The sequence below is a fragment of the Nyctibius grandis genome, chromosome 11 (assembly GCF_013368605.1).
Source record: "Nyctibius grandis isolate bNycGra1 chromosome 11, bNycGra1.pri, whole genome shotgun sequence".
Lineage (NCBI taxonomy): Eukaryota > Metazoa > Chordata > Aves > Nyctibiiformes > Nyctibiidae > Nyctibius > Nyctibius grandis.
The window spans coordinates 4,900,578-4,928,131 of NC_090668.1; the positions used below are offsets into that span (position 1 = coordinate 4,900,578).

At 46.3% G+C, this 27,554-nt stretch overlaps 1 protein-coding gene across 10 annotated transcripts in view; it reads left to right on the forward strand.

Annotated features, from left to right (window-relative positions):
- Positions 1-27,554, forward strand: part of CSNK1G1 (casein kinase 1 gamma 1) — a 127,279-nt gene that overhangs the window by 51,032 nt on the left and 48,693 nt on the right. For 8 of the 10 annotated variants that reach the window (XM_068410172.1, XM_068410171.1, XM_068410174.1 and 5 more), the window contains 4 exons: positions 1,521-1,935; positions 11,468-11,508; positions 12,808-12,864; positions 17,210-17,279. In XM_068410172.1, coding sequence (XP_068266273.1) covers positions 1,758-1,935; positions 11,468-11,508; positions 12,808-12,864; positions 17,210-17,279 — 346 coding nt within the window. In that variant the 5' untranslated portion in view covers positions 1,521-1,757. The remainder of the gene's footprint in view (positions 1-1,520; positions 1,936-11,467; positions 11,509-12,807; positions 12,865-17,209; positions 17,280-27,554) is intronic. The other 2 variants (XM_068410175.1, XM_068410176.1) reach the window with 1 other exon arrangement.

Consider the following 27,554-nt stretch of genomic DNA (forward strand, 5'->3'; position numbering starts at 1 on the left):
GGAGGTAAGTAGTTGAGCTTCATCACCTCATGAAACGAACAGAAGAAATTCTTGCTAAATCCTCTCGCTACAGGAGGACTGAACTAATTGCCGTAGTAACTTTTGAACCCTGGTAAATACGGTTGTGTTTCTGAGTGATCTGATAGCGTGCGATTGCTGATGTCCTTCTACGTTGACTCGTGTCTAGGTGGTTTCATTTAGCATTTCTCTGCTGACTTTGGAGGTATTTGCTGACTTCCTTGCAAACATTAACACTTCTGCGTGGAGGCCTACAGCTGAAACAGGACACAAACCTTGTTTCTAAAATGATTCAGGCACTCTTCCATTCACATCTGGAAAATCGTGAATGCAACAGTGTCCCCTGAAGGGGTACAATCCAGTACGTATAGGTCCTAGGATGTGAGGGATAGCCCCAGGTGTGTTTATTCTAGTTCTTGCTTAAGAACTGCACCACAAGCATCTCCAGTGGCCCCATATGCTGCCGAATACCGGCTCCCGATGCAGCGTCAGTACAGACAAAACATGCTGCAGTCTTTCCCTTCGTCCTGGTGATTGCTTGGGAAATGAGGGGAAGCTCATCCACCACCACTGGTACCTCTGGACTTGTCCCATCAGGCCGCAATGAGTCTGTTGCTACAGAGGCTTCCGAGTTTTGTATGTGAGTGGTGGACAACTTTAAAAGACTTAAAATAAGTAGAATTCAACTTTTTTGTGTGGTGGACGCATGCAACTTCCTAAGTGGTAGTTGTAGACTGCAATAAGGTCACCTCTGAGCCTCCTCTTCTCCAGGCTAAACACCCCCAGCTCCCTCAGCCGTTCCTCATAAGTCAGACCCTCCAGACCCTTCACCAGCTTGGTCGCCCTCCTCTGGATTCGCTCCAACACCTCAACATCTTTCTTGAAGTGTGGGGCCCAGAACTGGACACAGGATTCAAGGTGCGGCCTCACCAGTGCCGAGTACAGAGGGACGATCACTTCCCTAGACCGGCTGGCTACACTATTCCTAAGAGAGGCCAGGATGCCATTGGCCTTCTTGGCCACCTGGGCACACTGCTGGCTCATGTTTAGCCGGCTGTCGATCAGCACCCCCAGGTCTCTTTCAGCCGGGCCACTCTCTAACCACTCTTCCCCCAGCCTGTAGCGCTGCATGGGGTTGTTGTGGCCCAAGTGTAAGACCCGGCACTTGCTCTTGTTGAACCTCATGCCGTTGGTCTCGGCCCATCTATCCAACCTGCCCAGATCCCTCTGTAGGGCCTTCCTACCCTCCAGCAGATCGACACTCCCACCCAGCTTGGTGTCATCTGCAAATTTACCAAGGATGCACTCAATCCCTACATCTAGATCATCTATAAAGATATTGAACAGCAGAAAATTGTTAAGAAAATGGTAAAGTTCCCGTATAGTTCTTAATCTCCTTGAGGCCAGGAAAGTTCTGGATGTTGGTCCTGTTGTACTTTTCTTGCTTGGTATTTTAAAATAATGATTTTTATTTCCTATATCCTTTTTTTTCTTCTCCCCAGGTAAGAAACCAAAAGCAAGCTGCCTTTACTGAGTTCTCAAGAACATAATCGACCCCTTGGTACATTTTCAAGATGCATTAGAAACTGGATACGGTGCCAAAAGAACTCCATGCGTTTCCATGACTCTCTTGGACCCTGACTCAGATACTTTTGGATATATATTTCTATTCTAAGGAGAAGCGTGCGTACTCCAATTCCTTTCTGCCAGCTTGCTGGCAGAGATATTTCAGTAAGATCATGGACCATCCTAATAGGGAAAAGGATGACAGGCAGCGGACAACAAAAGGAATGCCGGGAAGGAGCGGGCACAGTTCTCGACCAAGCTCATCGACATCTTCCGGCGTTCTTATGGTGGGACCCAACTTCAGAGTGGGCAAGAAGATTGGGTGTGGGAACTTTGGAGAACTCAGACTAGGTAAGAAGTAACCGTTTTAGTGGCTTGCATTATCCATGTTAGCGTTTCACCGTTGGAATATAAATACATAAAAATTTACCCTGGCTTGAGAAATGCACGTGCTTGTCTTGTTCCCCAAGTGTCGAGCTGCATTTCCTGAAGCTTCTGACTCAGAAGATGTAACTGTTAGCGTTATTTTTATTTGCATAAAGTCAAAGTGAATACACTGGAGAGGCCAAAGATGCAAATTTTGAACAATCCCCACAATGAAGACTGTTCTCAGCACTGAATGTCTTGCCTAAGGTGAAAAAAAATCTTCTTACCTGTCTGGATTGCTAAATCTTGCTCTCAATTTCTCGTTCATAAGCTCGGGCACCCTATTAAAGTAATGGGTGAGACTCTTTCTCAGCACTCGGCCCCATCTTCTCTGTTCCACGGCCCTCACTAACCTCATGCCCTAGTTTCAGCCTCATCACCCCACTCAGCAATCTGTCCCCTGTGTTTGACTTGTTGGCTGGCTAAGAGCAGGGTGTGCCGACTGGCCATCTGGCTGTTGCCTTCCAGCCGTTGAACCGGCCTGGCAGCCCGTGATTTTTCATGGTCCGTTGGTCTTCTAACCACATGTCTTGCAGCTGGTGGCCCAAACAGATGGCTACGCTAATGCATCGTTTGTTTAGGGTGACTTAAGAGCGCAGTGGGCTCTTAAGTCATCCTAAGCAGACGATGGTTGTTTTTTAAATGGGCTGGGGGAGGCAGCCAGTGTTTTTAATTACATGCCCCTGTATTCCCAGTACGTGGTTTTGGGATAGCTGCTGTAGATCAGAAGCAGCATTTGTGATTGTCTTGATCCTGACTTATTAAAATAGTTGCTTTTCTCCTCTTGGAGAATGAATTGGATTGCTGTGCTAATGAACTCAGAGGTGCTGAAGACAGGTTGGCTGACAAACACCATTTGCCCAAAACTTGGGATGTATTTAGAATTGAAATTAAATGTATTTAGAATTGAAATTAAAATCATCTGTGCATCAGGCACAAGGGATAAATAAATCAATTGGAATTTGCATCAGGTAACCAAGGAGTAATAACACGTAACTACCGATAGTATCTTTGTAGATTACTGCGCAGAATCTGTGTAATCTCAGATTAATCTCTAATCTTTCGTTCTAAGGTTTGGTTATTGCATCTCTGTGATGTAAATGCAAACTTCACTTCTCCACAGTGTGAAGATTAACCAGCTTCCTTATGATCTGTCTCGGGAAATGGGTAGTTTTGGTTTCAGCATGACATCAGAGAAGTGTTATTGATTTGCAGGAGCAGAGAGAATGCTCCAAAGGTGGAGAGAAACCAAGGGCAGGGACAAAAACTCCCGCCTTCATGAACATGAGCATTAGTAGCAGCTGAAGAGAAGTTGGGATCCTTACAGTAACATAACACGAGTAGTTGTATCGCGTTTTCAAACCCCCGCCACTGCCAACAGCAAACGTCACCATAGCAGGATCCCCCTGGAGGTGTTGAATTGCTTTGTAATCCAAGCTCTGCTTTTGAGCTTCAGCAGCTGCAGTGGATCCCCCCCAGGTAAATGGCTGTTGCATTTATTTGGCTGGGGCCCAAATGCTGATCCTGTTTCCATGGGTCGTCTTTTTCCCATTTCTCCAAATTTTAGCAGTATTGGATTGCTGACTAAACGTATTGTTTCAAAGCACGGCTGCTACACGAGAGATTTCACTTCTGAAAAAGTCAGTTGATAGAAATACTCAGTTTTAACTACAGAAAAAGCAACACCTGATTGATAATTGAGTGGCTCTTTGGTTTTCTTTGGTGCACTGGTAAATGTTTTTCTAATATCGGTTAACGAAGTAGCACGCTGTATTTGGGCAGCGAGACGTAAGTACTGATAACAGCAATTAGGTGTAAGGTCCTTCCAGAAGCTGTGTTATTGTTGCTTTTTGCCAGTCACTATAGCCTTAAAACTCCTGTTTGCTCAAATAGCAGAGATTTCTGTGGCACAGATGTGATGCTAATTATTACTGGGGGGAAGGAGAAGCAGCGGGTCTGAAATACGAGCAAACGAGGCTCCGATAACAGTTGTGTCCTGCAAAGATGCCCTCTGCTTTTTGGCTCTTTTTACATGGTTTCGGAGAAGTTAACCACCAGTGAATGCTTTTAGTAACACCAGAACGAGGTCACCCACTGATAAACAAGGGCAAAATATATTTTTTCCAGTTCCCCAAAGATTTTCTGGGGTTTTTTTCAGATGAAAAAAAAAATCATCTTAACATCTTTCAAGTGTTGTGTTTTCACTCTAAGCTGCTCTCGTATCATGCTCCAGAGCCAGACAGAGCCCTGATTGTTTGGGGAGGAGATTGTTTCTGGGCCCTGCACTTCAAGAAAGATGTTGAAGTGTTGGAGCGAGTCCAGAGGAGGGCGACCAAGCTGGTGAAGGGTCTGGAGGGTCTGACCTACGAGGAATGGCTGAGGGAGCTGGGGTTGTTTATCCTGGAGAAGAGGAGGCTCAGAGGTGACCTTATTGCAGTCTACAACTACCTGAAGGGAGGTTGTAGTGAAGTGGGAGTCGGCCTCTTCTCTCAGGCAACTAGTGATAGGACAAGAGGACACAGCCTCAAGCTTTGCCAGGGGAGGTTCAGGTTGGACATTAGGAAGCATTTCTTCTCAGCAAGGGTCATTAGCCATTGGAAGGGGCTGCCCAGGGAGGTGGTGGAGTCACCATCTCTGGAGGTGTTTAAGAAAAGCCTGGACATGGCACTTAGTGCCCTGGTCTAGTTGACGTGGTGGTGTCAGGGCAATGGTTGGACTCGATGATCCCAGAGGGCTCTTCCAACCTGATTGATCCTGTGATTCTGTGAGATGGCATGGATGTACGGAAGCGGTTTTCTGCAAATATCAGTACTTAGGGTTGATCTTTCTTGCTGCAAATACAGATAGCCACGGGGTTATTATTTTTTTTTGAAGCACACGCAGTTGGTGTCCAGCCCATGGACGAGCTGAAATGGGAAGATGAACCCAAAACTCAGCGTCTGGCCCAGTGTAATAAGATGAAACGAGGTTGACTGGGTGCTCTTTCTTCAGACAGGCTGCAGATTCGGTGATCTGTAAAAGCTTTGGTTTCCAAAGCAGCTCGACCTACTACCAGGAGTAGGGTGTCAGCAAAGAGCAGGGGGTCTTGCTTGCCATCCCTTGGAGGGTTTTCTAAAATAATTATTAAGTTCTGGATAGACCAGGGACTTGTTTTCATGCAGAGCCGTAGACTGGAGCCCAGATCTTTTTGCTCTGATGCAAACATCTGGCATTTTCAAAACAATGCTTTCAGTTATAATTTAAAAATTATCATTAATGAAGTTTTTCTCTCTGGAGGGGAAAAAAAATGTTAGGAGGGCTAGATCCTGTATGTTGCCTGTATCATCCCTTGATAGGCTACTGCACCAAAGGGGTTCTTCTCAGTGGTGCCCAGTGATAGGACAAGGGGCAATGGGCACAAGCTGAAACACGGGAAGTTCCATCTGAATATGAGGAGGAACTTCTTTACTCTGAGGGTGCCAGAGCCCTGGGACAGGCTGCCCAGGGAGGGTGGGGAGTCTCCTTCTCTGGAGATGTTCAAAACCCGCCTGGACGTGACCCTGTGCAACATGCTCTGGGTGACCCTGCTTTGGCAGGGGGTTGGACTAGATGATCTCCAGAGGTGCCTTCCAACCCCGACCATTCTGTGATTCTGTGATTTTTGGAGAAATCTGTGTTTTCATGTACTACCCAGAGAAATTGCGTGATGTCTGGAAGTCAGATGTCAACCCGATTCACACACGGGTCTCATGAAGATTCATCACATCTCGGCAGCGAGCAGCAAGCCCCAAACTAGAAGTAAAGCTGCTTATTTGTACGTTGCAGAGTCGGAGGAGGTCGATCAGATCTGGGAAGGCGCCCCCCAAAAGTGAGAACCACCCAGCTGACTCCTAGGCTGCGGTTTGAAGCCAGGAGCTCTGCTTTAAAACAAATTAAGAAATAAATAAAGATGATAATAGTGTCTGATGTCGGGGCTGGTTTTGTCTCTGCTTCCCAAGTGAAAAAAATTATCATGTGAATATTGGACTAGAATAATGCTAGATGTGGAGGGCATGAGTAAGATTAGATCTTGTGTAGGATCCAGTTGTGTAGGATCCAGTTAAACTGAATGAGGGGAGATTTAGATTAGATGTGAGGAAGAAATTCTTTCCTGTGCCGGTGAGACCCTGGCCCAGGTTGCCCAGAGAAGTTATGGGTGCCCCCTCCCTGGCAGTGTTCAAGGCCAGGCTGGATGGGGCTTGGAGCAACCTGGTCTGGTGGAAGGTGTCCCTGCCCGTGGCAGCGGGGTTGGAACTGGATGTTCTTTAAGGTCCCTTCCAACCCAAACCATTCTGTGATCCACACTAGGAGCCGTTATTCAGAGGCACATGCTCTAGAAGGGACAGCAAATCTGGCACCACGAAATCGATGTGAACTCGTTTCAGCTGCCCATGGCATCTGGTCTCTCTGCAGATGCCGTGCTCTCTGGGGTGAGCTCTGCTGGGACTTTAGGATGGCCGCGTGGGTGTTTTTTCCATTACCCAGCCCTGATCTGTCATCGAATGTATTGTCCATATAGTGACAAGCTAGACAGAAGGGTCAAAGCATTTTTGATTTTACTAAGATAAGATGCAGCTTCTATTCACAGCTTATTTTACCATGCAGATGCGCTTTCTCCTGTGAGCAGTGCCACCTTTACTCTTATATTTTAATATCTATGCTGCCTTGTAGAAGGAGGAATAAGAAACCATTACACCTTGGAGAGTGTGATAGCAAAACCAAGGAGTAGGTCTCAGTGTGGAGCAAGCCAACGAAGAGATTTTGGGGATTTGCTTTGCCATCGTAGCTGGCAAAGCAGCATCTCATGCGGCAGCTTTAGGAAGGGTTTGGAGTTCAGAAGCTGGACCATTTGCACCCCCTTATGTTCAGAGTCTCCCCATAGTGCGTGCTCTGAAGGGGAGGAACTGGAGGATGAATTAGTTAATGTACCTTTGGCTGCTGGCCTGACATCTCAGACTAGTGTTTTGCCAGTCCCAGCTTTTTAAGTGAGGAATTTCATTACCAAAATTATCTTCTCTCTAGTCCTCAGCCTTATGAACCAGACCATAATAGGCTGGATTATGGCTGCACATACACAGAGGGTGCTAGCAATGTCCTCTGCCTTGAAACGAGCTTGGAAGAGCTCTGTTTCCCCAATATCATTATCCTTCATCAGTGGGAGAGCACAAGGGTTCACAGAATCCCAGCCTGGTCGGGGTTGGAAGGGACCTCTGGAGATCATCCAGTCCAACCCCCTGCCAAAGCAGGGTCACCCAGAGCACGTTGCACAGGGTCGTGTCCAGGCGGGTTTTGAATGTCTCCAGAGAAGGAGACTCCACAACAACTCCACAAGTGTTGCTAGAAGGTCTGTGGGTCATCACTCCCTGGGTGGAATTACACACCTGCCTGCTGAACCCCAAAACTACCTTGAAATGGTGCATCTCCAAGGTTGCAATGGACGTCCTCGCACGCGGGTGCGTGGGATCTCTAGGGGCAGCACTGAATGCTCTCTTGGGTTTTTTGTGCTTTAAAGCATCAACTTTCTCACATGTTTGGGCTGGAGCTTCTCTTAATCTGTCTCAGTGTCCTCAAACTGAGCATCTTGATAGGATTTCAATCCCTATCAAGGGGAGGGGAGGAGGACGTGTCAGTGGGCGAGCTACAGCTGGAGCTGCTGATATGACTCATTTGCTGGTAGTTAATACAGAGCAGATAATTTCAGTGTATTTAGGCTGCCTTCCCTTAATGTCCTTGCATATTCTCCCCCCACCAGCTGTTGGAGAACATCAGGCTGGAGCCCTTATCTATCTCAAAGGGTGAAGCGGTTTCTCCTACCACCTGCTTTTCCACTGATTTGGCCTCCCAGCTCTTTCAGTGCTTTGAAGCCACTTTCCAATATCTGAGTGTTCCTGATGCGACTGCAAAACCTACTCTCTACCCTTCATTTCCAGCCTGGACATAAAAGCTTTTATTAAAAGATCTAAAGAAATAAATTTAAACAGCCCTGGGTGAACGCTGGAGCTCAGCTTACACATCTGCTTGCATAAAACACTTCCTCTAAGGATATTTAACCTCACATTTAAATGCCTGCCCTGGGTTAAACAGCATTGACAGTTACTGTAACAGGTTGAAGCTTTCCATAAAATTTTTTCCTGATGGATGTTGAAGCGATGTGCTCAGTGCAGGACCTGGCCTGGGAGTGCTCCATCTGAAATTCAGAGGCCAAAACTACACCGAACAATACAGCGGGGATGGTATCAATAGAAGTGAAATGCAGAAAACATGAAGCTGTTGTAAAGTAAAATATATAAATGGGGAATTTCCCCTGATATTTCAGGATTTAAAGATGACTGTTTGTGTCTCTCATGTTCATGTTTTTAATTTTATTGAGTCTTCCAATGCTGTTGAGTATTGGAGGCAAGGGAGGACGAGACATGTGTTTTAACGGTGTCATGCAGATATGCTAGAGCTGTCCCAACTCCTGCATGCTCTGAAGTATGTCATTCCCCATCCTGGACTTTCTCAATAGCTGGTCTGTTCTACAGATCAATATCTTAGGTATTCATATCATCAAAGAGTTGCAGTCAAAGACTCGATGTCCAAGTGGAGAGCAGTGAGGAGTGGCGTTCCTCAGGGGTCGGTATTGGGACCGGCGCTGTTTAACATCTTTGTAGGCATCATGGACACTGGGATTGAGTGCGCCCTCAGCACGTTTGCCAATGGCACCAAGCTGTGTGGTGTGGTTGACACGCTGGAGGGAAGGGATGCCGTGCAGAGGGACGTAAACAGGCTGGAGAGCTGGGCCTGTGCGAACCACATGAAGTTCAACAAGGCCAAGTGCAAGGTCCTGCACGTGGGTCGGGGCAATCCCAGGCACAAACACAGGCTGGGCGGAGAATGGATCGAGAGCAGCCCTGAGGAGAAGGACTTGGGGTGATGGGTGATGAGAAGCTCACCATGAGCCGGCAACGTGTGCTTGCAGCCCAGAAAGCCACCCGTGTCCTGGGCTGCATCCCCAACAGCATGGCCAGCAGGGCGAGGGAGGGGATTCTGCCCCTCTGCTCCGCTCTCGGGACACCCCCCCTGCAGTGCTGCGTCCAGCTCTGGGGCCCCAACAGAAGAAGGACACGGAGCTGTTGGAGCGAGTCCAGAGGAGGCCACGAAGATGCTCAGAGGGCTGGAGCCCCTCTGCTCTGGAGACAGGCTGAGACAGTTGGGGCTGTTCAGCCTGGAGAAGAGAAGGCTGCGGGGAGACCTTCTAGCACCTTCCAGTACCTGAAGGGGCTACAGGAAAGCTGGAGAGGGACTTTTTACAAGGGCATGGAGTGATGGGACGAGGGTGAACGGTTTTAAACTGGAAGAGGGGAGATTGAGATGAGATATGAGGAAGAAATTCTTTGCTGTGAGGGTGGTGAGACCCTGGCCCAGGTTGCCCAGAGAAGCTGTGGCTGCCCCCTCCCTGGCAGTGTTCAAGGCCAGGTTGGATGGGGCTTGGAGCAACCTGGTCTTGTGGAAGGTGTCCCTGCCCATGGCAGGGGAGTTGGAACGAGATGATCTTTCAGGTCCCTTCCAACCCAAACCATTCTGTGATTCTATGATCTGTTACAGGAATTGGAAATTAAATGTGTGATAGAGCTGGGCAAAGCTGATGCTACAAACAAGCACTGGTACCTTCCAGTAGATTGCTGTGGAATTTTGGAGCTATGCAGTCACTCAATGAAAGCACGACTTGTGCTCTAGCAGTGCTAGCGATGATGACCAAAGAAGGTCAGTTCTCCCCGGTATAAAACTGTGGGGAGCTTTGTGCGGTGGAAGTTGCCCTCCTCAAAGGGATACGGTGGAACTAGAGGAGGTCAGAAAGGTAGCGGAGATGTCAGGCTGATGGGACAGATCAGGTACAAGGGCTGCCTGAGCATCCTTCCCTGGTGATATCTTTTCCAGGAGAGTTTGCTGTCAGTTATGAGCAACGCGGAGGTGAAGGGGGAGTGACTGCTCATATTTCCTAGCGAGGAACTGGAGGACATTGAATGATATCATAAGTGGCAGCTTCAGAACACACAGAGAGATGCTTCTTGACGCATGTAGCTGTGCATCTCTGCCACGGATCGCTAAGGAGGCCGAGGGCTTGGTTCAAACACCAGACAGGTTCCTGGAGGAACAATTCCCCTCCAGCTGTAGCACACATGGGTACCAACTCTGCTCGGGGTCGTGGAGACGCAATATACGGGCAGCTGGCTGTGTGCTTGCCTGGTTATACTCCTAGGCTCTTGCCGTTCGTGCTTGCCAGAGCTATGATCAGACGAGACACTTCTGTGTGTTTTGGGGTCCTGAGATTGGCTTTTGTTCTTCTAGTGTATTTTTTTAACATCATTGGTACCATATTGCAAGTGAGAGTTATTGGCCTCATTAGATTACAAGGATTGCCTTCGTGCCGCTGGCGTACAGAAGGCATTTTAGCCGCGCTGCCTGCCTGTTCGTAGAGGAAGAAATAAAAGCTGTGTGTTGGTACAAAGGTTATTTTCGTATCCCTCCTTGCAGTAGTCGCTTTGCTATGTAGCACGATTAAGCCAGTGAAACTCCCATAGATCACAGGATAAAATTGTTCAGTGTCCAACCGATTCAAGACATTGCGGAAAGGAATGATGCTCTGAGTGTTTGTTTTTTGCTCCCCAGACTTTTTTGGGTATGACATGGATAATAAAACCTGCCGTGTCTAGGATACCTCCTCAAAAGCTTGCACCGAACATAAGCGCTACCATAAAACGTGGTTACCTTCTGCTAAATGGAAGATAGTGTTTGCCTGCCCTGGTGAACTGCTGCAACTCATTATTTTGAGGTTTATACTTTGTTAAAGGCATGAACTTTGATGTTCATGGTGTTGAGGTGTTGGAGCGAGTCCAGAGGAGGGCGACCAAGCTGGGGAAGGGTCTGGAGGGTCTGACCTACGAGGAATGGCTGAGGGAGCTGGGGGTGTTTAGCCTGTAAAAGAGGAGGCTCAGAGGTGACCTTATTGCAGTCTACAACTACCTGAAGGGAGGTTGTAGCGCAGTGGGAGTCGGCCTCTTCTCCCAGGCAACTAGCGATAGGACAAGAGGACACAGCCTCAAGCTTTGCCAGGGGAGGTTCAGGTTGGACATTAGGAAGCATTTCTTCTCAGCAAGGGTCATTAGCCATTGGAAGGGGCTGCCCAGGGAGGTGGTGGAGTCACCATCTCTGAAGGTGTTTAAGAAAAGCCTGGACATGGCACTTAGTGCCATGGTCTAGTTGCCATGGTGGTGTCAGGGCAATGGTTGGATTCGATGATCCCAGAGGTCTCTTCCAACCTCATCGATTCTGTGAACTTCAGCGGGGAATTGAGAAAAGACAACTCTCTCCTATCAGTGACACTCTTCTGCATTGTTCTCTCTAGCTGCAAGCATTGAATGTGGAACTAAAACTTTTTTTTCTTTTTCTTTCGCAGGTAAAAATCTCTACACCAATGAATATGTAGCGATCAAACTGGTAAGTAGAAGCTTCAGGTGTTCTTAAATGACTTGTACTTAATGTTAAAAATTCAGACAAAATGCAACTTTTTTTAACACTGCTCTCACCCTCAGCTGGAATAACTTATTTAAACTAAGAGAAGTTCTTGAGAACACTGAAAATGAGGAAAGAACCTATCCCTCCACCTGCTGACCATTTTTGGTACCTGAATGGTCTGTAGCTGTCTTAGACCAGCGAGAGCCTTGTTCCTCTCTCCAAGCTGGCTGTGACTGGGGGTTTGTCACCTCCTCCCAGTCCCTGGCTTGTGCCTTTCTGCAGGACTCCATCGATTCTCCAGAGCCTAGATGGGCTGTTGTCAGAGCGTTTGGTTAGGAGTGTGGACCATGTAGCCTGCTGGTGCACATTTTTAGAGTCGAGAGGCAGGAAAGGGGGTATTTCAATGGTTAAAATTCCTTTAGGGGAGAATAGCACAACTCATTCAGAGGGACCTAGACAGGCTGGAGAGTTGGGCGGGGAGAAATTTAATGAAATATAACAAGGGCAAGTGTAGAGTCCTGCATCTGGGCAAGAACAACCCCATGTACCAGTACAAGTTGGGGACAGACCTGTTGGAGAGCAGCGTAGGGGAAAGGGATCTGGGGGTCCTAGTGGACAGCAGGATGACCATGAGCCAGCAGTGTGCCCTTGTGGCCAAGAAGGCCAATGGCATCCTGGGGTGTATTAGAAGGGGTGTGGTTAGCAGGTCGAGAGAGTTTCTCCTCCCCCTCTACTCTGCCCTGGTGAGGCCGCATCTGGAATATTGTGTCCAGTTCTGGGCCCCTCAGTTCAAGAAGGACAGGGATCTGCTAGAGAGAGTCCAGCGCAGAGCCACGAAGATGATTAAGGGAGTGGAACATCTCCCTTATGAGGAGAGGCTGAGGGAGCTGGGTCTCTTTAGCTTAGAGAAGAGGAGACTGAGGGGTGACCTCATTAATGTTTATAAATATGTAAAGGGCAAGTGTCATGAGGATGGAGCCAGGCTCTTCTCAGTGACATCCCTTGACAGGACAAGGGGCAATGGGTGCAAGCTGGAACACAGGAGGTTCCACATAAATATGAGGAAAAACTTCTTTACGGTGAGGGTGACCGAACACTGGAACAGGCTGCCCAGAGAGGTTGTGGAGTCTCCTTCTCTGGAGACATTCAAAACCCGCCTGGACGCGTTCCTGTGTGATATGGTCTAGGCAATCCTGCTCCGGCAGGGGGATTGGACTAGATGATCTTTCGAGGTCCCTTCCAATCCCTAACATTCTGTGATTCTGTGATTCTGTAACTCAGGTACGATGCCGAGAGACAGCAGATGCAACCAGCAAAACAAGATCCAGTTCAGCGAAGGTCAGTCTTTCCTCTAGCTGATTTGGATGGCTGAGGATATGCAGTGACAGCATCTTCAGAAGGATTTTCAACTTTTATGACGTAGGGTGGTAAAAATGCATCAGATTGGCTCACCAAAGCATTGCAGGAGTTGCGTTAAAAAACCCAAGCCCCAACAGTAGCCAACTTCAGAACTTGTCAAGCAGTTTTGTTCACAGCTCTCTTCTCCTCCAGTATTACAAGCCCCAGTACCAGTTACCAGGTTATTTTCTGCCCTGCAGTCGATGTAGCCCTCCCCAGGTGCACGCAATGACAGCTTCCATGTTTCTTAGACCTGGACCAGCGAGTGGTCCAGGTAGAAAGTCATCTTCTGAAGGCTACTTCAAGGCATGAAGGCACTGTGGTCAACGGTGGTTTGAAGTAGGAGTCTAGGGCATAGGGAAACTCTCTAACTTGTAGCTCTTCCAGATTTATAAAATCATAGCCCAATAGTTTGTGTTTATGCCTTAACTTCTCCTATCTGTAAACTAAGACTTTCTTTAGTCTCTTGGGGTTTTCAAATTTGACGTCTTCAGCTGATGTGCTTTTCTCATCCGTATGCTCTTTAATCACAGATCCAAACCCTGGAATCTGAAGTTAAAGTTGTAACGCTCATTTGATATTAGCAGCAAACACGCCTGTTTGCCCAACCGATGTTGTCTGGCAAAATGACAGGAGTCCTTCAGATTACAGGGGATCAAGATGGACTTGGTGCATTAATTCTGATCACGTTCAAGTGCCACAGATTTATTATCTCTAGGATTCTCCTTGTAGGATGCATACTAGATGAAAAATAATTAGGGCTTTGCAGGAAGGACTTGTTTTCAAGCCTGTTGACAAATATCAGAAGATATTCCCTAAAATAAATAAATAAACATCTGCAGTGGAGCTTAGGATGTCCTTGATGTGGATCCACATGAGGAAGGAGGACTGGTGCTTGTTGAGCAGCTCACTTTTAGGCAGATGTGACAATAGAAAATGCGCTGTGTGCACAGACAAGGTGTTTTATTGAATCAATAATGCCTCTAATTTGCTTTCAAAGATAATCCCACAAAGTTATAGCATTGGAAGGCGTAAGGAAGTAATAATACAGGAAAAACACAGCTGTATTAGTCTAAAGGATGCTTGTTTCTCTCAAAACAGTGCCTGCAGTGGCACCTCCCAGTAACCTGAAACCTTTCGATAGCTGAATGACATCACCCTTATTGCTACCTTAATCTTACCTATTTTTGCCGATAGCATTCTTTCCCCCCTGCCCCCAAAAAATATCTGAAGGTTAAAGCAGTTACTCTGCAACGCAGTCCAGTTTTATTTGCCCTGTTGTGATTCGTGCTTAAAAATCTCTGGTCCTTCACGTTTGAAGGATGGGAATTGCCATCCAGTGGCCATCCAGGCATTCGCATACCTGCTCCATTTTTGAGATGATTAATGAGGAAACAGTAGAAGAATCAGAGAATCACAGAATCAATCAGGTTGGAAGAGCCCTCTGGGATCATTGAGTCCAACCATTGCCCTGACACCACCCTGTCAACTAGACCATGGCACTAAGTGCCATGTCCAGTCTTTTCTTAAACACCTCCAGAGACGGCAACTCCACCACCTCCCTGGGCAGCCCCTTCCAATGTCTAATGACCCTTTCTGAGAAGAAAATGGTCATTACCCAAGAGATTGGTCAACCCAAAAGATGGGGTTTTTTTTGTCTCCTAATCTTAGACCGTATTCTGCAGGAGTAAGAATTACTCAGCCTCCTAAACAGCAAATATGCTTCTCTTACATGTGTACTTAACTGTAATTTACTTTATCCTTTGAATACTTTGCGGACTAGTGATAGAGTAGCTGCGTTCAATTTACTTGAAGGCAACATTTTCTTTTATTTGCATCGTTGGACCAGGTCAAAACTCCACACCAAGTCCTTCTAGCTGTGTAAGATTGTCTTCTGCAACTTCAACCCTGCTGTCTCAGCTATTCATGCCTCCTGCCATGATGTTAAAGCTGGAAAATTAAAGAATTGTGTGATGGATGCCAAAGAGCTGATCAGAAAGTGCTGTGAAATTCAGTGCTAATGTCTCATGGTTTCTCTTTGGGGGTGAGGATTGTTGCTGCATCTTGGAAAACTGCTGGCAGTGGAGAATACTGTCTTCTGTCTTGTGTGGTGTCACCATATAACTCCTCATCCTGCTCTTCATCTGAATGTTATTTGGTTAAGGGCATCTAGTTCACGGAGGAGTTTGTCTTCTGAAATGGTTTAATCTTCTGAGAGTTTTTAGTGCTGAGTTGCACATAGTAGGACTTTCTTCCCTGTTTAACATACAGACGTACTCTGAATGCAGGTACCAAGCCGTACCCTCTCGTAGCGATCGTGATGCCCGTTGGTTCGAGCTGGGGATTTTGTACGTTAAGTAGTAGCAATTCAGATATTTTTACTACAAACACAACATCTGCCAGCATCCTTAAGCCCTTGGCCTACAGAACAACCATCTGTTCTGGTATGATCTTCTCGGAAGCTGCCACAACTCTGGCAAGTGTCCAGAGCTCAGGCTCCAGCAGCTCCTGATGTGGAAGTGGCTTGGGCTTCCTTTCCCTGATTTTGCCACGAGCAGCCTCACGTCCTGATACGTTAATCTTCCAACCTTTCTCCAAATAGTTTATTTGGATAAATAAACTATTCACTGAACAGGCTGAGTTCCTGTTGCCCTAAATCCCTTTGCCGTGCAGGTGTCTATAGACTCTCCCTCAAGCCACCATCAACAATTACCTTAATTTAGATGCAACTTCCATAGCAAACTTTGGTTTTGCATTGCTTTATATTTGCCTTCAGTACAGGTTCAGTTTTGCCTTCCAAGTATTTTTCACCATTTTCACCAAGTTGTTGGTCATATTGGACTTCTGACGCTTTGAAATATCAGAAAGTTGAGAAGCAACCAGGAGCATTTTGTCCCCTTGCTGGCAAATGGAGGGGATGACTTGAGCTGGTGATGAACAGCTTGGCTGGAAGTCAAATTTCCTCAATTCACGTACAAAAATCGTTCTTCCGACTTAAAAAGAAGTCTGTAACGTGAAGTTCACGCCAAATGTGGACATTAGTCTTATAGTACAGACCACAAGTGGAACAAGACAAGTGGATCAGCTAAAGCCTTCATGTCCTCCCGTGCAGACAGAAGAGTTGTTCCACCGTATCGAAGGTGTTGGCTCAAGCTCTTTGTTGAACCTTCTTTGGATGCTCTCGCTCTGACTCATAAGAGCTGATGTGAAACACCAAAGGGCTTTTTTTATGTTGATCTTAGAGGGCTCCTTTATGGGCAAACTTCTAGATGATGAGCTCATCAAACAGAGGGCTAGTTAGCAGGTTTTTGAAATTCAGACTCATTTTGGTGCCGTGCTACGAATTTGGCGTGGTTTTGAACATAGAGCGTTTCTTTTCTCAAAAGTAGGGAAATAAGCAACATCGAAACAAAAACTGAGGCTGGTATTAACTTCTGTTTCAAAGATTTCGGGGCAGTTGGTGCATTCGCATTACTGCCTATCCCAAGGGCACAGTTTTATTGAAAATATGATTACTCGAGTCTCTTAATCCTCTCCACGTTAACTTTACATTTTTAGAAGCTTTGTCATCTTGCATGTTAACGCCTTTATGGATTGTAGGCATTAAGTTTTGTGCATTAAGCGCAGATTAGTGACAGTTGAGAGACGTAACGTTTTGGGTGCACTGCAGACGTATCCATTGTTTTTAAATTCTCTGTATAAAAATAGAATATTCTTGAGTGCTTTGAGATGTTTGACTGACACCTGCTACTGAAGGGGGAGAATTCTTCCTGCATTTCTACTAGAGACCTGGCTGCACTGTAGTGCTTGCAAGCAAGATTGTAGGTTTATACAACTGTGGTCTGACTTAATACATGGATATGACTCAGTGTTTTTAAAAAATAAAGGCTAGTGACCAATAAAAATACTGTGGGCAACCACGGTCCACAAACTGAACTTGGGACTTGATCTTTTGCAGCGTTGACTTTCCTCTTGCCAGCGTCCAGGGTCGTTCTTCAAGGACCAGGAGCTTTGTTGAACGATTCTTAAATTTCACTGCCATGAATGAGCGTTGTATGTAAATGAGGAAGTTATTTCTCCTCCTGAGTGCATATTGCAAGTCTTAGTGCTTTTTGTTCTCTGCTGATTTAAATGATGTCATGAAGTCTGTCGTTAGACTTTCAGTCTAGGGTGTTTTGTCTTGAAACTTTAAGCATTATGTACAGTCACAAATCTTCAAGCGTAGGATAGAACTTTTTTTTCAGTCAAACTGATTTTAACCAATTTTGGTTTTTTTCTCTTTTAGGAACCAATAAAATCCCGTGCACCGCAGCTTCATTTAGAATACAGGTTTTATAAACAACTTGGAAGTGCAGGTAAGTAAACCTATCTTAAGCTCATAGAAAGTTTGCAATTTCTTTATTAAATCAAGCATCTCCATCGTATTTGTTGTGTAACTCTGACTTGAACTTACTGATCTGGGCAAATTCTTTTAGCCTCACACAAGTTTTGGAAGAGATTTGGTCAGAATAACATCAGAATGATACTGGGTAATTATGCGGACCTAGAAACTCGAGTTAGTGAGGATTGACTGATGTGGGTAATACCCGTGGAAGTGTGTTTGTAAAACATGGGAGGGAAAGTTATTTATATATAGAATGACAGAGTTCAAAAAGCTGACGTAAAGTCTTAAAATCTAGGAAATTGTGTAAGAAGCGTAGAGCTTTTCTAATAAAAACCTGAAATACTGTTTTCATGGATATTTACTAAATCATAAGAGTGTCCAAAAGCCCGTGAGCTCAGTATCCCCTGTGTGACAGCAGTCTACAGCAGCTATGAGAAGAATATCACAGGATAAGCCAAAGGTGGTTTTAATTATTTTTTTTCTGGAGCTCTTTCCCTAATACAGGGCTTGAGCTTGTGTCTAATAGTGTTTGGATTTTTCTTCCCTGAATTTATGGTTGCTTTTTAAACCTATATAAATTTCAAGTATATGCTATTACCCATGCCAAGGATTTCCACAGCCTTGACTACCCACTACATGAGGAAGCCTCTCTGAAGCAAAGACCTTCTCTGCTCCTTCTGTGCCTTGATCATATGTTGACCTTGGGTTTTGGCAAGTTTCTTACATTACTGTAATTTTTTTTTTTTACACTTTCTTCTGATTTTATTTTTTGTGTTTTCCCTGGATGGACCTAGCTTCTACTTGCAGAGGATGTGCTCTCATATTACCAAAATACTGAGTTGAACAGAGTGGAAGATATATCTGCTGTGAGCTCATAATATGCAGTACCTGAGCAGTCGTCCTGCATTTTTCTTTTCTGCTTGTTCCAATTAATTTTTCTAAGCAGTTTCCTCAATTGTGTGTAGCACATCCTCTGGAGACTGGGTGTTATTGCACCCAATGTTTTGTGGCTTCTTTGCTCCTTATAGGATGCAAAATCTGAGATGTGGGCACCAAGTTGTCACTATTGGAAACACTAAAATTTTGTTATTTTTTTTTAAACAGGACTTGTCTACTGAAATAAGGTGCTCTTTTCTATGTATTTTAGTGGTAGCATCTGGTACTGTGCACAAAGCTCCTGATAGATTAATGTGGTCGCTTAATTCCAGTTACCTCTGCTGTTGAGACTTCAGGCGTTTCTGCTGAAGCTTGTGTGATAAATAAATCAAAAGTAGGTTCACAGAATATGCGATACACTTAATTCCGCTCCTCACTCCCTCTTTGAGTTTCGTTGATGCTTGCCATCTCTGTGATACCCCAGCGCATGTGTCTCGTGACACGTGAATGAATCCCAATGTGCTTTGTCGACACCCGTTGGCTTTCTGCCACTCTTTAGAGATGTTACTGAGGAACTTTAAAACTGATCAAATGTTGGGGCGTTGGCTTTATTTTGGTTAGAATAAGTATTTTTAATGGGTTTTCTCCTGTTCCTAATGAATCTAAACTTTTCATCCTATGACACTTTCACCTACGCAGGTCATTTCTGCCCAATCTGATGCTGTGCACTCTAATGGAAGTATTTCTGAGCATGCTGCCATCAGACATGGAGATCTTGCCTTCAAGATCTCTCTTCCTTTCATTCTAGGAGAGCAGCTGACTGTCATCTCAAGCCTTTTTGCCAGTATTTGTCAAGAGACTGTTGAGAATCCTCATGAACAACATGACTTTCATTTCTCTCTCTCTGTGGTCCCACGGGCATTGCAAACCCAGCTCTGATAATCTGTTGAATGCCATTAGAAGCTCTTGTGCTGCAGTTTTGCTAAAACAACTGGGAACAGGCCAGGAGCTCGGGTGGAGGATGTGAGCCACAACTCTGGTCTCTCCATGAAACTTGGAAGCTGTACGAAATAAATTTTGGTGGAGTCAGACTGCCAGGACCAGGGAGTGTCTTGGCGTCTGCACGCCATGCTGAGAATTAGGGGAAGACCTTCTTTCTGTAAAAACAGATTGGTGGTAAATACATGCCGACTTTGGGGAAATAGATGGGTCTTTTCTTAGTGATGTCATTAATGCCAGGCTCCCCTTATTGGTCCTTGCTTAAAAACTTCAACTGCTCAAACAGACCGCCTTGACTTCCGGTAAGCAGGACTGGTTACTTGAAATTATCGTAGACTCTCCAAAGGAAGACTAAAAGTGTCCAAACCCATGGTGTGTATGACTCAGAGGAGAACAACAGTAGTGTTACATGTGACATACTGTTCAATGAATTAGCCGATTAATCTTGCCAAGTAACGTGGCTGACTGCGAACCTCCCGCCGTTAGCCTAAAAAGTAAGACTAGTAAAAGCATCGCTGTAACGCCGCAGTAGCAGCATGGTCCTCTTGTTAGTGCAACTGCTGCGTTCAACTGCGTGTACAACCAGATGGTCTCAGTGAGCAGCGTCTCTATGAGAAGTCAAAATTGTCGTCAGCTGCAGCATTTGGAGAAAAATTGGGTTTTTCCTAATGAGAAGAATTTTAACGGTGATTTCCTTTTCCTGGATGTTCAGAATAAATATTTTTAAAATATATTACTCTTGGATACTAATCATAGGAAAACTTAGGTTGGAAGGGACCAACTTACTTGGCCATGGATCAAGTAGGAACCTCCTTGTAGGATAGCTTTGTGTGTGTCGAAAAAGATATTTCATCTCTAGTATGTGACTGGATGTGTCCACATGAAGTTGGGACTACCCTGGAGGGAAGTGTTTAACGGCAGTCGGCCTTCCAAGAGAACGGTCTTGGATGTTAAAGACTGCAGAAAGCTTGGTCATGACTTCCTTGCAACATCCCAGATCGAGACGTGCAACCTCCAAACTCAGGAGCTTAAAGGTTTTGTGCATCAAACCCTCCCTGCAGAAACCCAACTGGTGGTGTTGAGGAGGCCTGAAGTGCTCACTCACACTGGGAGGATGTGTGCTGCTTTTGGAGAGAAATTTGCAACTAGCTCTGTAATGGTGACTTTGGAGTCTGGTCCTGCAGTCTGTTGCACAGAATATTCTTTGGGGGCTTTTGTCACAAAATTTTGGAACAATTCTACAGTTCAATGCCTGAAGGATGTATGTTGGTATCTGTTACCTGCTTTATTTGTTGCCGTCGTTTGCCCAGGTGGCCAAGAAGGCCAACAGTATCCTGGCTTGTATCAGGCATAGTGTGGCCAGCAGGACTAGGGAAGTGATCATCCCCCTGTACTCGGCACTGGTGAGGCCGCACCTCGAATCCTCTGTTCAGTTTTGGGCCCCTCACTTCAAGAAAGACATTGAGGTGGTGGAGCGAGTCCAGAGAAGGGCAATGAAGCTGGTGAAGGGTCTAGAGGGTATGTCCTGTGAGGAGCAGCTGAGGGAACTGGGGTTATTGCTCTCTACAACTACCTGAAAGGAGGTTGTAGCGGGGTGGGGGTCTGCCTCTTCTCCCAGGCAACTAGCGACAGGACTAGAGGACATGGCCTCTCATGGTGGAGTCACCATCCCTGGAGGTGTTTAAGAAAAGACTGGATGTGGCACTTAGTGCTGTGGTCTAGTTGACACGGTGGTGTTGGGTCAAAGGTTGGACTCGATGATCCCAGAGGTCTCTTCCAACCTAGTTGATTCTGTGATCATCAAAAGAGTGAAATTAGTCTTTTTTGAAGTTATTCAGTCTAGTTTTGTGTTTTCCTTGGTGTAGTTAAACAGAGTAGCAAATAACCCAATAATCCATGGCTCTGTCAGAAGTTTCTCATCACTTACTTGTAATAAAAGAAGCCAGGCTAACAGGGCAGGTGTAATTTACTTTTGGACTTTCTCATTCTCTGTACATGGACCATCGCTTCCACACCTCCTGTAGAAACAGAACATTTCTATGTTCTGTTGCTGTTATGGGAAAGTAGCCTCTGCTTGGGAAAATTTGCAGCTCCAGTTCATATAGAAACCACAATTATCACTTGCGTGAACATAAATTGGGAAATTAAATTAACAAAGCCCGTAGACTTCCCTGGGTGAAGGAAAGGAGAGTTTGAGTGGGAGTTCTCACCCTTCTGGCCTTCCTTATGATCTCCAGGAAATTGGGAAGGGAAACATCTACCAAGAGCAGATGTTCCCAGCAGGAACATATGTATATATATATATACACACACACATATAAACACAGTGGTTTCTAGCAGGATCCATGAATTGCCTGCAGGAAGGTCTTTCAGGTGGTTGAGATGAGATAAGAAAAAGTTGGTCTTCCATTGCAAGATGGCAACCAAAAAAGAGCATGAGAATGTCGTTCAGATCAGCGGACAGAGCAGATCCCCCATGGCCATTTGTCCAGACTGGGACAGAGTGCACTTCTGCCGTCTCCTTATTAAATGAACTTTTCTCACCTTACTCTGTGGGAAAACAAAATAATGTTCTCCATTACAGAGGTGAGTCTGGGTCTCACTGTAGAGAATCCAGTTCCTGCCTTAAACTTTTTGCCAGCAGCAAGCTGCTTTTATGTATTATTTTGATTCCACTGACTGAGAAGCATCTTGAAGGAGAGAGAGATCCTTAATGAAGGGGTATTATCACTGATAATACTTTTTGTATGTTCTTCCCTGTGAGGGTGGTGAGACACTGGCCGAGGTTGCCCAGAGAAGCTGTGGCTGCCCCCTCCCTGGCAGTGTTCAAGGCCAGGTTGGGTGGGGCTGGGAGCAACCTGGTCTGGTGGAAGGTGTCCCTGCCCGTGGCAGGGGGGTTGGAACTAGATGATCTTTAAGGTCCCTTCCAACCCAAACCAGACTGTGATTCTATGAAGTTAATTCCTGGGATGAGCTTCTGTGTGAGATGTTTCCACGTGAACAGAGGAAGCAGCGCAGTTGTGCGATAGCTGCCTCTTCCTTTTACAGCTACGCTGCAGCGTCCCGTGCCACGCGCTCTGTCAGCATCGATGTTTAAAGACTTTCTGACAAGGCACCAAAGTTGCATCTGTTACGTCCCGTCAGCACCAGCTTCTTCATCTGCCACGTGACTCAGCTGAAGATCACTAGTCATCTCGGATTAGCTGTGGAGAAGACTGGATTTCTTGTGTCTCATACGTCTTAAGACATATTTCACACTAGGTTAAGATATACTGGAGCAGTGAAAGGTTTGATAAAGGGATCTAAACTGTATGAATGTAGTTCTTTGTGGTGCTTCTCAGAGCGGCTCAATACCAGTGGATATATCAAATGGATTCAGAACTAGCTAACCAAGGTAGTCCTGGGTCAGAAGACCCAACTAAGAGACGTCTCTGATGCCCTTCTGCAGGAATTGATGCTCTCTCTAGTGTTTCAACACAGCCCTGCAGTAAGAGAAACTAATAGCTCCCCTATAAATTCCTACCTTGCCCCTCTGAATGGAGGGATATTTGCTTATGGAAATGATTTTCATGATCCTTCTGTGGACTCCTCCCTGCCCCCCAAAGAAGAGGCAAGGGTCTGCTGCACGGTGAACATCTGCTGGTTTCTTCTGTCTCACTGGGGAATTAAATATTTAATAACCTAAAATAGTGTATGACTGCTTTGCCTTAATGTAGGCAATCAAACAAACAAACAAACAAAAAGCGGACCGCGGGCGCAGAGTCAAAGACCTGATGGTCAGTCCATATGGTGTCTCAGGGAAGGATGAGAATTCCTTTAGGTTTTAGGTAGTCTGGAATACGATCCGTTTGCTGATCAAGATAATTGGAGTAGTTTTAACAATCTCTTCACAAACTAGTTGTGTTACTCTGTCATCAGTCCTGTAAGAAGCTGGTGTCCTACTGAGCCGTTTCATGGTTGCTCTTTGTCGTAAAGTCCGTGTGAGCACGCATGAACATCCTGATGTAGAAGATTCATCCTGGCCTGGGCTATCCCCAGGATCTCACTTTACTGGTGGTGGCACAGTCAGTCCTGAATTTTTTCTTGCTGGATAGTACCTACCTGAATGTGAGCAGCACAGCTATCCACAAGAAGTCCAAGTGTGATGAGTATTCCCCCAAATTAGGCTCTTGTTCTACAGACCTCTTTCCAAGGACTGGCTGTTCCAGGTGTTCCCCTCCTCCCCAAGGCTGGTTCCTCGGCTGCTGGGCTTCACCTTCCTCTGAGGCTTCGTACAGCTGCTTAAATCTGCGGCTTCCATACCTCGGGGATGAGAAGAGCTCCCCCTCCAACTCAACTGGATGCTTCTACATCTCGTAGCACTGCCAGAAGCAGTTCAAGTCTCCACCATGTTTCCAGTGTTGGATCAGGCACTTGAGCATGTCCTTTGTCCCCTGAACTTGATGTTCATGGAGTAAAGGCTTGGCTTGTTATCATTCCCAAAAAATATTGAATGATCAGGCCATACAGCTTGTGGGATGATGAATGGAGGACCTCCATCCCCACCACAGGCTGACATTTGAGTGTCTGGTTCACCATAAGTACTGGGGTGGAAAAGATGGTGTTGGCAGAGCAAAACTGAGTTATTTTAACCATGGTCAAACAGACCCAGCTCCTGAGATGGTTGTTTCCTGGGCAGCATACCAAAAGCCAAAGCTTTGGCTTTGCTCGAGTTGCCCCCTGCTCGCGCAGCAGCATCTCAGGACTCTCCTACGTGGTTTGGGGTGAATAAAGCAGTTCATGCAGCTTACAGGAACCCTGCCAGGCCCGTTGGGCCACCTTCAGCAGCTGGCTTCTGCTGGTGGCACACTAAGGTCTTAGCGGTTGCGTTGGCTTTGTCTTGTGGACTCTTTTTGCTTATTGACCTGGTTTGAGGACCTTCAGCAGGAATGGTCTTTTGGGGGGGTTTTCAAGGCTATTTCCAGATTCTTACATTTCCTTCAGGTTAAACTCTCCTCCAGACTTCACAGGTGAAACATCTCTTCTAAAGTTCTTATTGGAAACTCATCTTTTATCAGCAAGCAGTGCCTGTATTTCCCAGTTTCTGTTTCTCACTCTTCATTAACCTTTGGCTTTAGCTGCTCTTTCCCGTGTGTGATGTAGACATCCAGGAGTAAGTGACCACGCTTTTATCTCTGCCCGTCCCATTGTTTGGATTTTTGGTTGCAATCTGTTGCAGCTCCTGCATGTCCTTTTGCATACGCTGGTGTTTCCAACCAGCTAGTTGGAGTTGCACATGGAGATAGTTGGCCTCTCCTGTTGGCTGACTGCTCCGATGGGGATGCGGGGTGGCAGTGGGGGTTGTGTGCAGTGCTGCTCCAGCCTGTAGTGTGAAAGGTGGATCCTGCTGCTCTCAGCTCCAGTAGAAAACACTTTAAATGGGTTTTAAATTTGCAAAGCCTTTTCAGTTTAAGACACTGCTATGTCTCCTGCTGTAGGATCTCTGTATCCTTACTCCGTGCTGTAAGCACATCTCTTGGCTGCTAAGTGTTTAACATCCCTTTGCCAAAGGGAAGCCGAAGACACCGTTCCCAAACACGTCTAGAAAGCTGTTGCGTTCCAGGGAAGAGAAGCGTGACAAAGCTGTCTGCACGCCGGGGTGCTGGGCTGCCCTGGCTCCTGGACGCAGCTGCAGAGCCCACGGAGCCGCTCCACGTCACTTCGTGTGTGCAGGAGGGTGGCTGGATGCTGCAGGGACCTGCCTGTGCAGCCGTAAAGCTGATGCCTCTCCTCATCCAGCTGCTGTCATATCCAATGGAGCTCACGTAGCCGTGTCTGCAGAGCCTCCCGATGGAAACAGAAGCCAAATGCTGAAACTTTAAGATGAGCTTTGTCCAAAAGCCTTTTTCTTTTTCTCTCCAGCTATGCTGGTTGGAGGGGAAAAGAAAGACTTATCCCTTTCTATAAGCCTTGCTTTGCTGAGAAGTTGAGGCAGACATGGTATCCTGGGGTACATTAGGAAGAGTGTGGCCAGCAGGTCAAAGGAAGTCCTCCCCCTCTGCACTGCCCTGGTGAGGCCACACCTGGAGTAACTGTGTCCAGTTCTGGGCCCCCCAGTTCAAGAAAGACGAGGAACTACTGGGGAGAGTCCAGCAGAGGGGCACGGAGATGGTCAGAGGGCTGGAGCATCTCTCTCACGAGGAGAGGCTGAGGGAGCTGGGGCTGTTCAGCCATTCTGTGATTCTGCTGCATTGATGTAGACTTGCAAAGCTTTAACTATTTTTTGCCCCAGAGCGTGTTTGTCCCTCAAACTCCAAGCCTTTGCTCGAGGACAAGGAGCCCACTGCTATGTGACCATTACTGTATCACTCTGAGCCCAGTTCCTCTCTCTCAGGACGTGACCGTGGCTGAAAAACATCTCCACGCAATCAGGAAACTGCTCTTTAATCTTGCACTTCCACGCAAATAAATAATTCACTGTGGTCCTGGGAAGTACTGACTTTCCAGCAGTGACCAGCAGATGTACAGGAGGGAATTTGGTTTTGTTACTACATTTCGAAGCATCTCTGACATCTCTCCCCTGCAGTTGTTAACGACTTCCCTGTAAGCTCTGCCTTTGGAAGGTAAAATGGAGTCCTGCTTATTTTTTCAGGTCTCTCTTGGCTGTGTTGAGCTGATGATCGAGTTCCCGCATAGTGACAGCTTCTGCCTGTGCACACAGTGTGAAGAAGTCACGCGTTTTTGATTCAGTAGTAGCTTATTTTTATATCAGCTGGCAGATGAGTCACACCTTCCCCCGCTCCCTCGCAGTCCCACCTTGGCACATGTGATTCATAGCAGGCCGGTGTCAACGCGCGTTGAGTTTCATGCAATAGCTCCGTAGCCAACGCTCATCCCCAGGATGGGGAGGTGACATTGGCAACTGGATGTCAACCGTAATGAGCCTCTACGGTGTCATGGTGGAAAGCGGGAGAGGAGTCTGATACGGTGGAGAACCCCAGGAAGCCGAGAAGATCTCTGCTCTCCTCAACCCACGCAGCAGATGAGTCACCGCGTACAAGCAGAGTATAGTGAGTCAGGGAGGGAGATGTCGTTACATATAGAATATCGACGGATTCTGTGGTTTGGTTTTAATTTGTGCTCTGTAAACAAGTTCACCTCTAATGAAGTGTGAAGTCTACGTGTTTACTTTTGGACCTCTTTCTGTTGCACAACTCGCTGGAGCGAAGCAGTCTGTTTACTTGTCAGGAAGCAGGACCAAGGAAAATGAAGGTGGTATAAATAACCAAGGTTTTTACATAGTCTAGGCAATATTTGCATATATATTTTTCAATGTAGCTGTGCTGTCTGCTACTCCATACTGCGTACTAAGTTAGCTTTTCGGGCTTGCCTACGTTGAGCACGTTTTTCTCATTCTGAGTTGCTCTTGCTTTACTCATGACCTGCTACATGCTTTGTACATACCCGTGTCCTGTATAAAGAAATTCTTTCCACGCCGGTTGCACAATGCTGTCATTCATGTAGCGATTAGGTAGGGGTCATTTTGGTAAGACTCGTTATAAGGATGGATGTAAACAAGACACCGTGGTGGAGCATGCTGCCAATACCAGCGATTTCGCAGGGAACTCCCTGTGCGTAACGCATTTCCCCAAGGGAGCTGGAGTAACTCGAGGCCACGTAAGTGAGGGTTAGTGCAAGATGTCTACACCCGTTTAATTAAGGAGTGCAAACATACGCATTAGCCATCGCTGTGGTCGCTTTCATCTTCAGAAATCCCACTCGTATTTGCCACCTCGATGGAAACATTGCTGTGGCCGGGACTTGAGCCAGCAGACGATTATGGTGCTGGTTTGGGGCACGAGGTGCTGGGTGGGGATTGCCCCTCTGCACCTCAAAGTGGATTTGTGCTGGCGTGGAGTGACACGTGGCCAGCGCCCGAAGCACGTTTGTGTCCTGCTTCATGGGGTGGAAACGTTTATTCATAGCTGTCACGCTACAATACTCTGGATGAGCGCTGCAGCCTCCTTTGAAATATTTGGAAGGATTTTAGAATATCCATTTGCACAGAAAGCAACTTGCGCCTTTGGGTCACATCTTGTGTTTAATAATTTCCCTACTTCAGATCCTCCTGATAGACCCTAGCGCTCGTTTTACGCCGTCGGGCTAATTTTCCAACAGCGAGGAAAAACTCTTCTCCCTTCGTTCTCAAATCTCGCCAAGAAACGTGCCGTTGGCAATAGGTTTGAGATGCCTCAGCAAGGAGACGTGGTTTCATTCCTCTGAAAACGGCCTTTTTAAACAAGTGCAACACATACTTAGCTGCACTCTTAAAGAATGGTGATCGGCAGCTTCGTTATGAAGTCAGGGTAGTCCAGCGAACTTCTGAACTTGA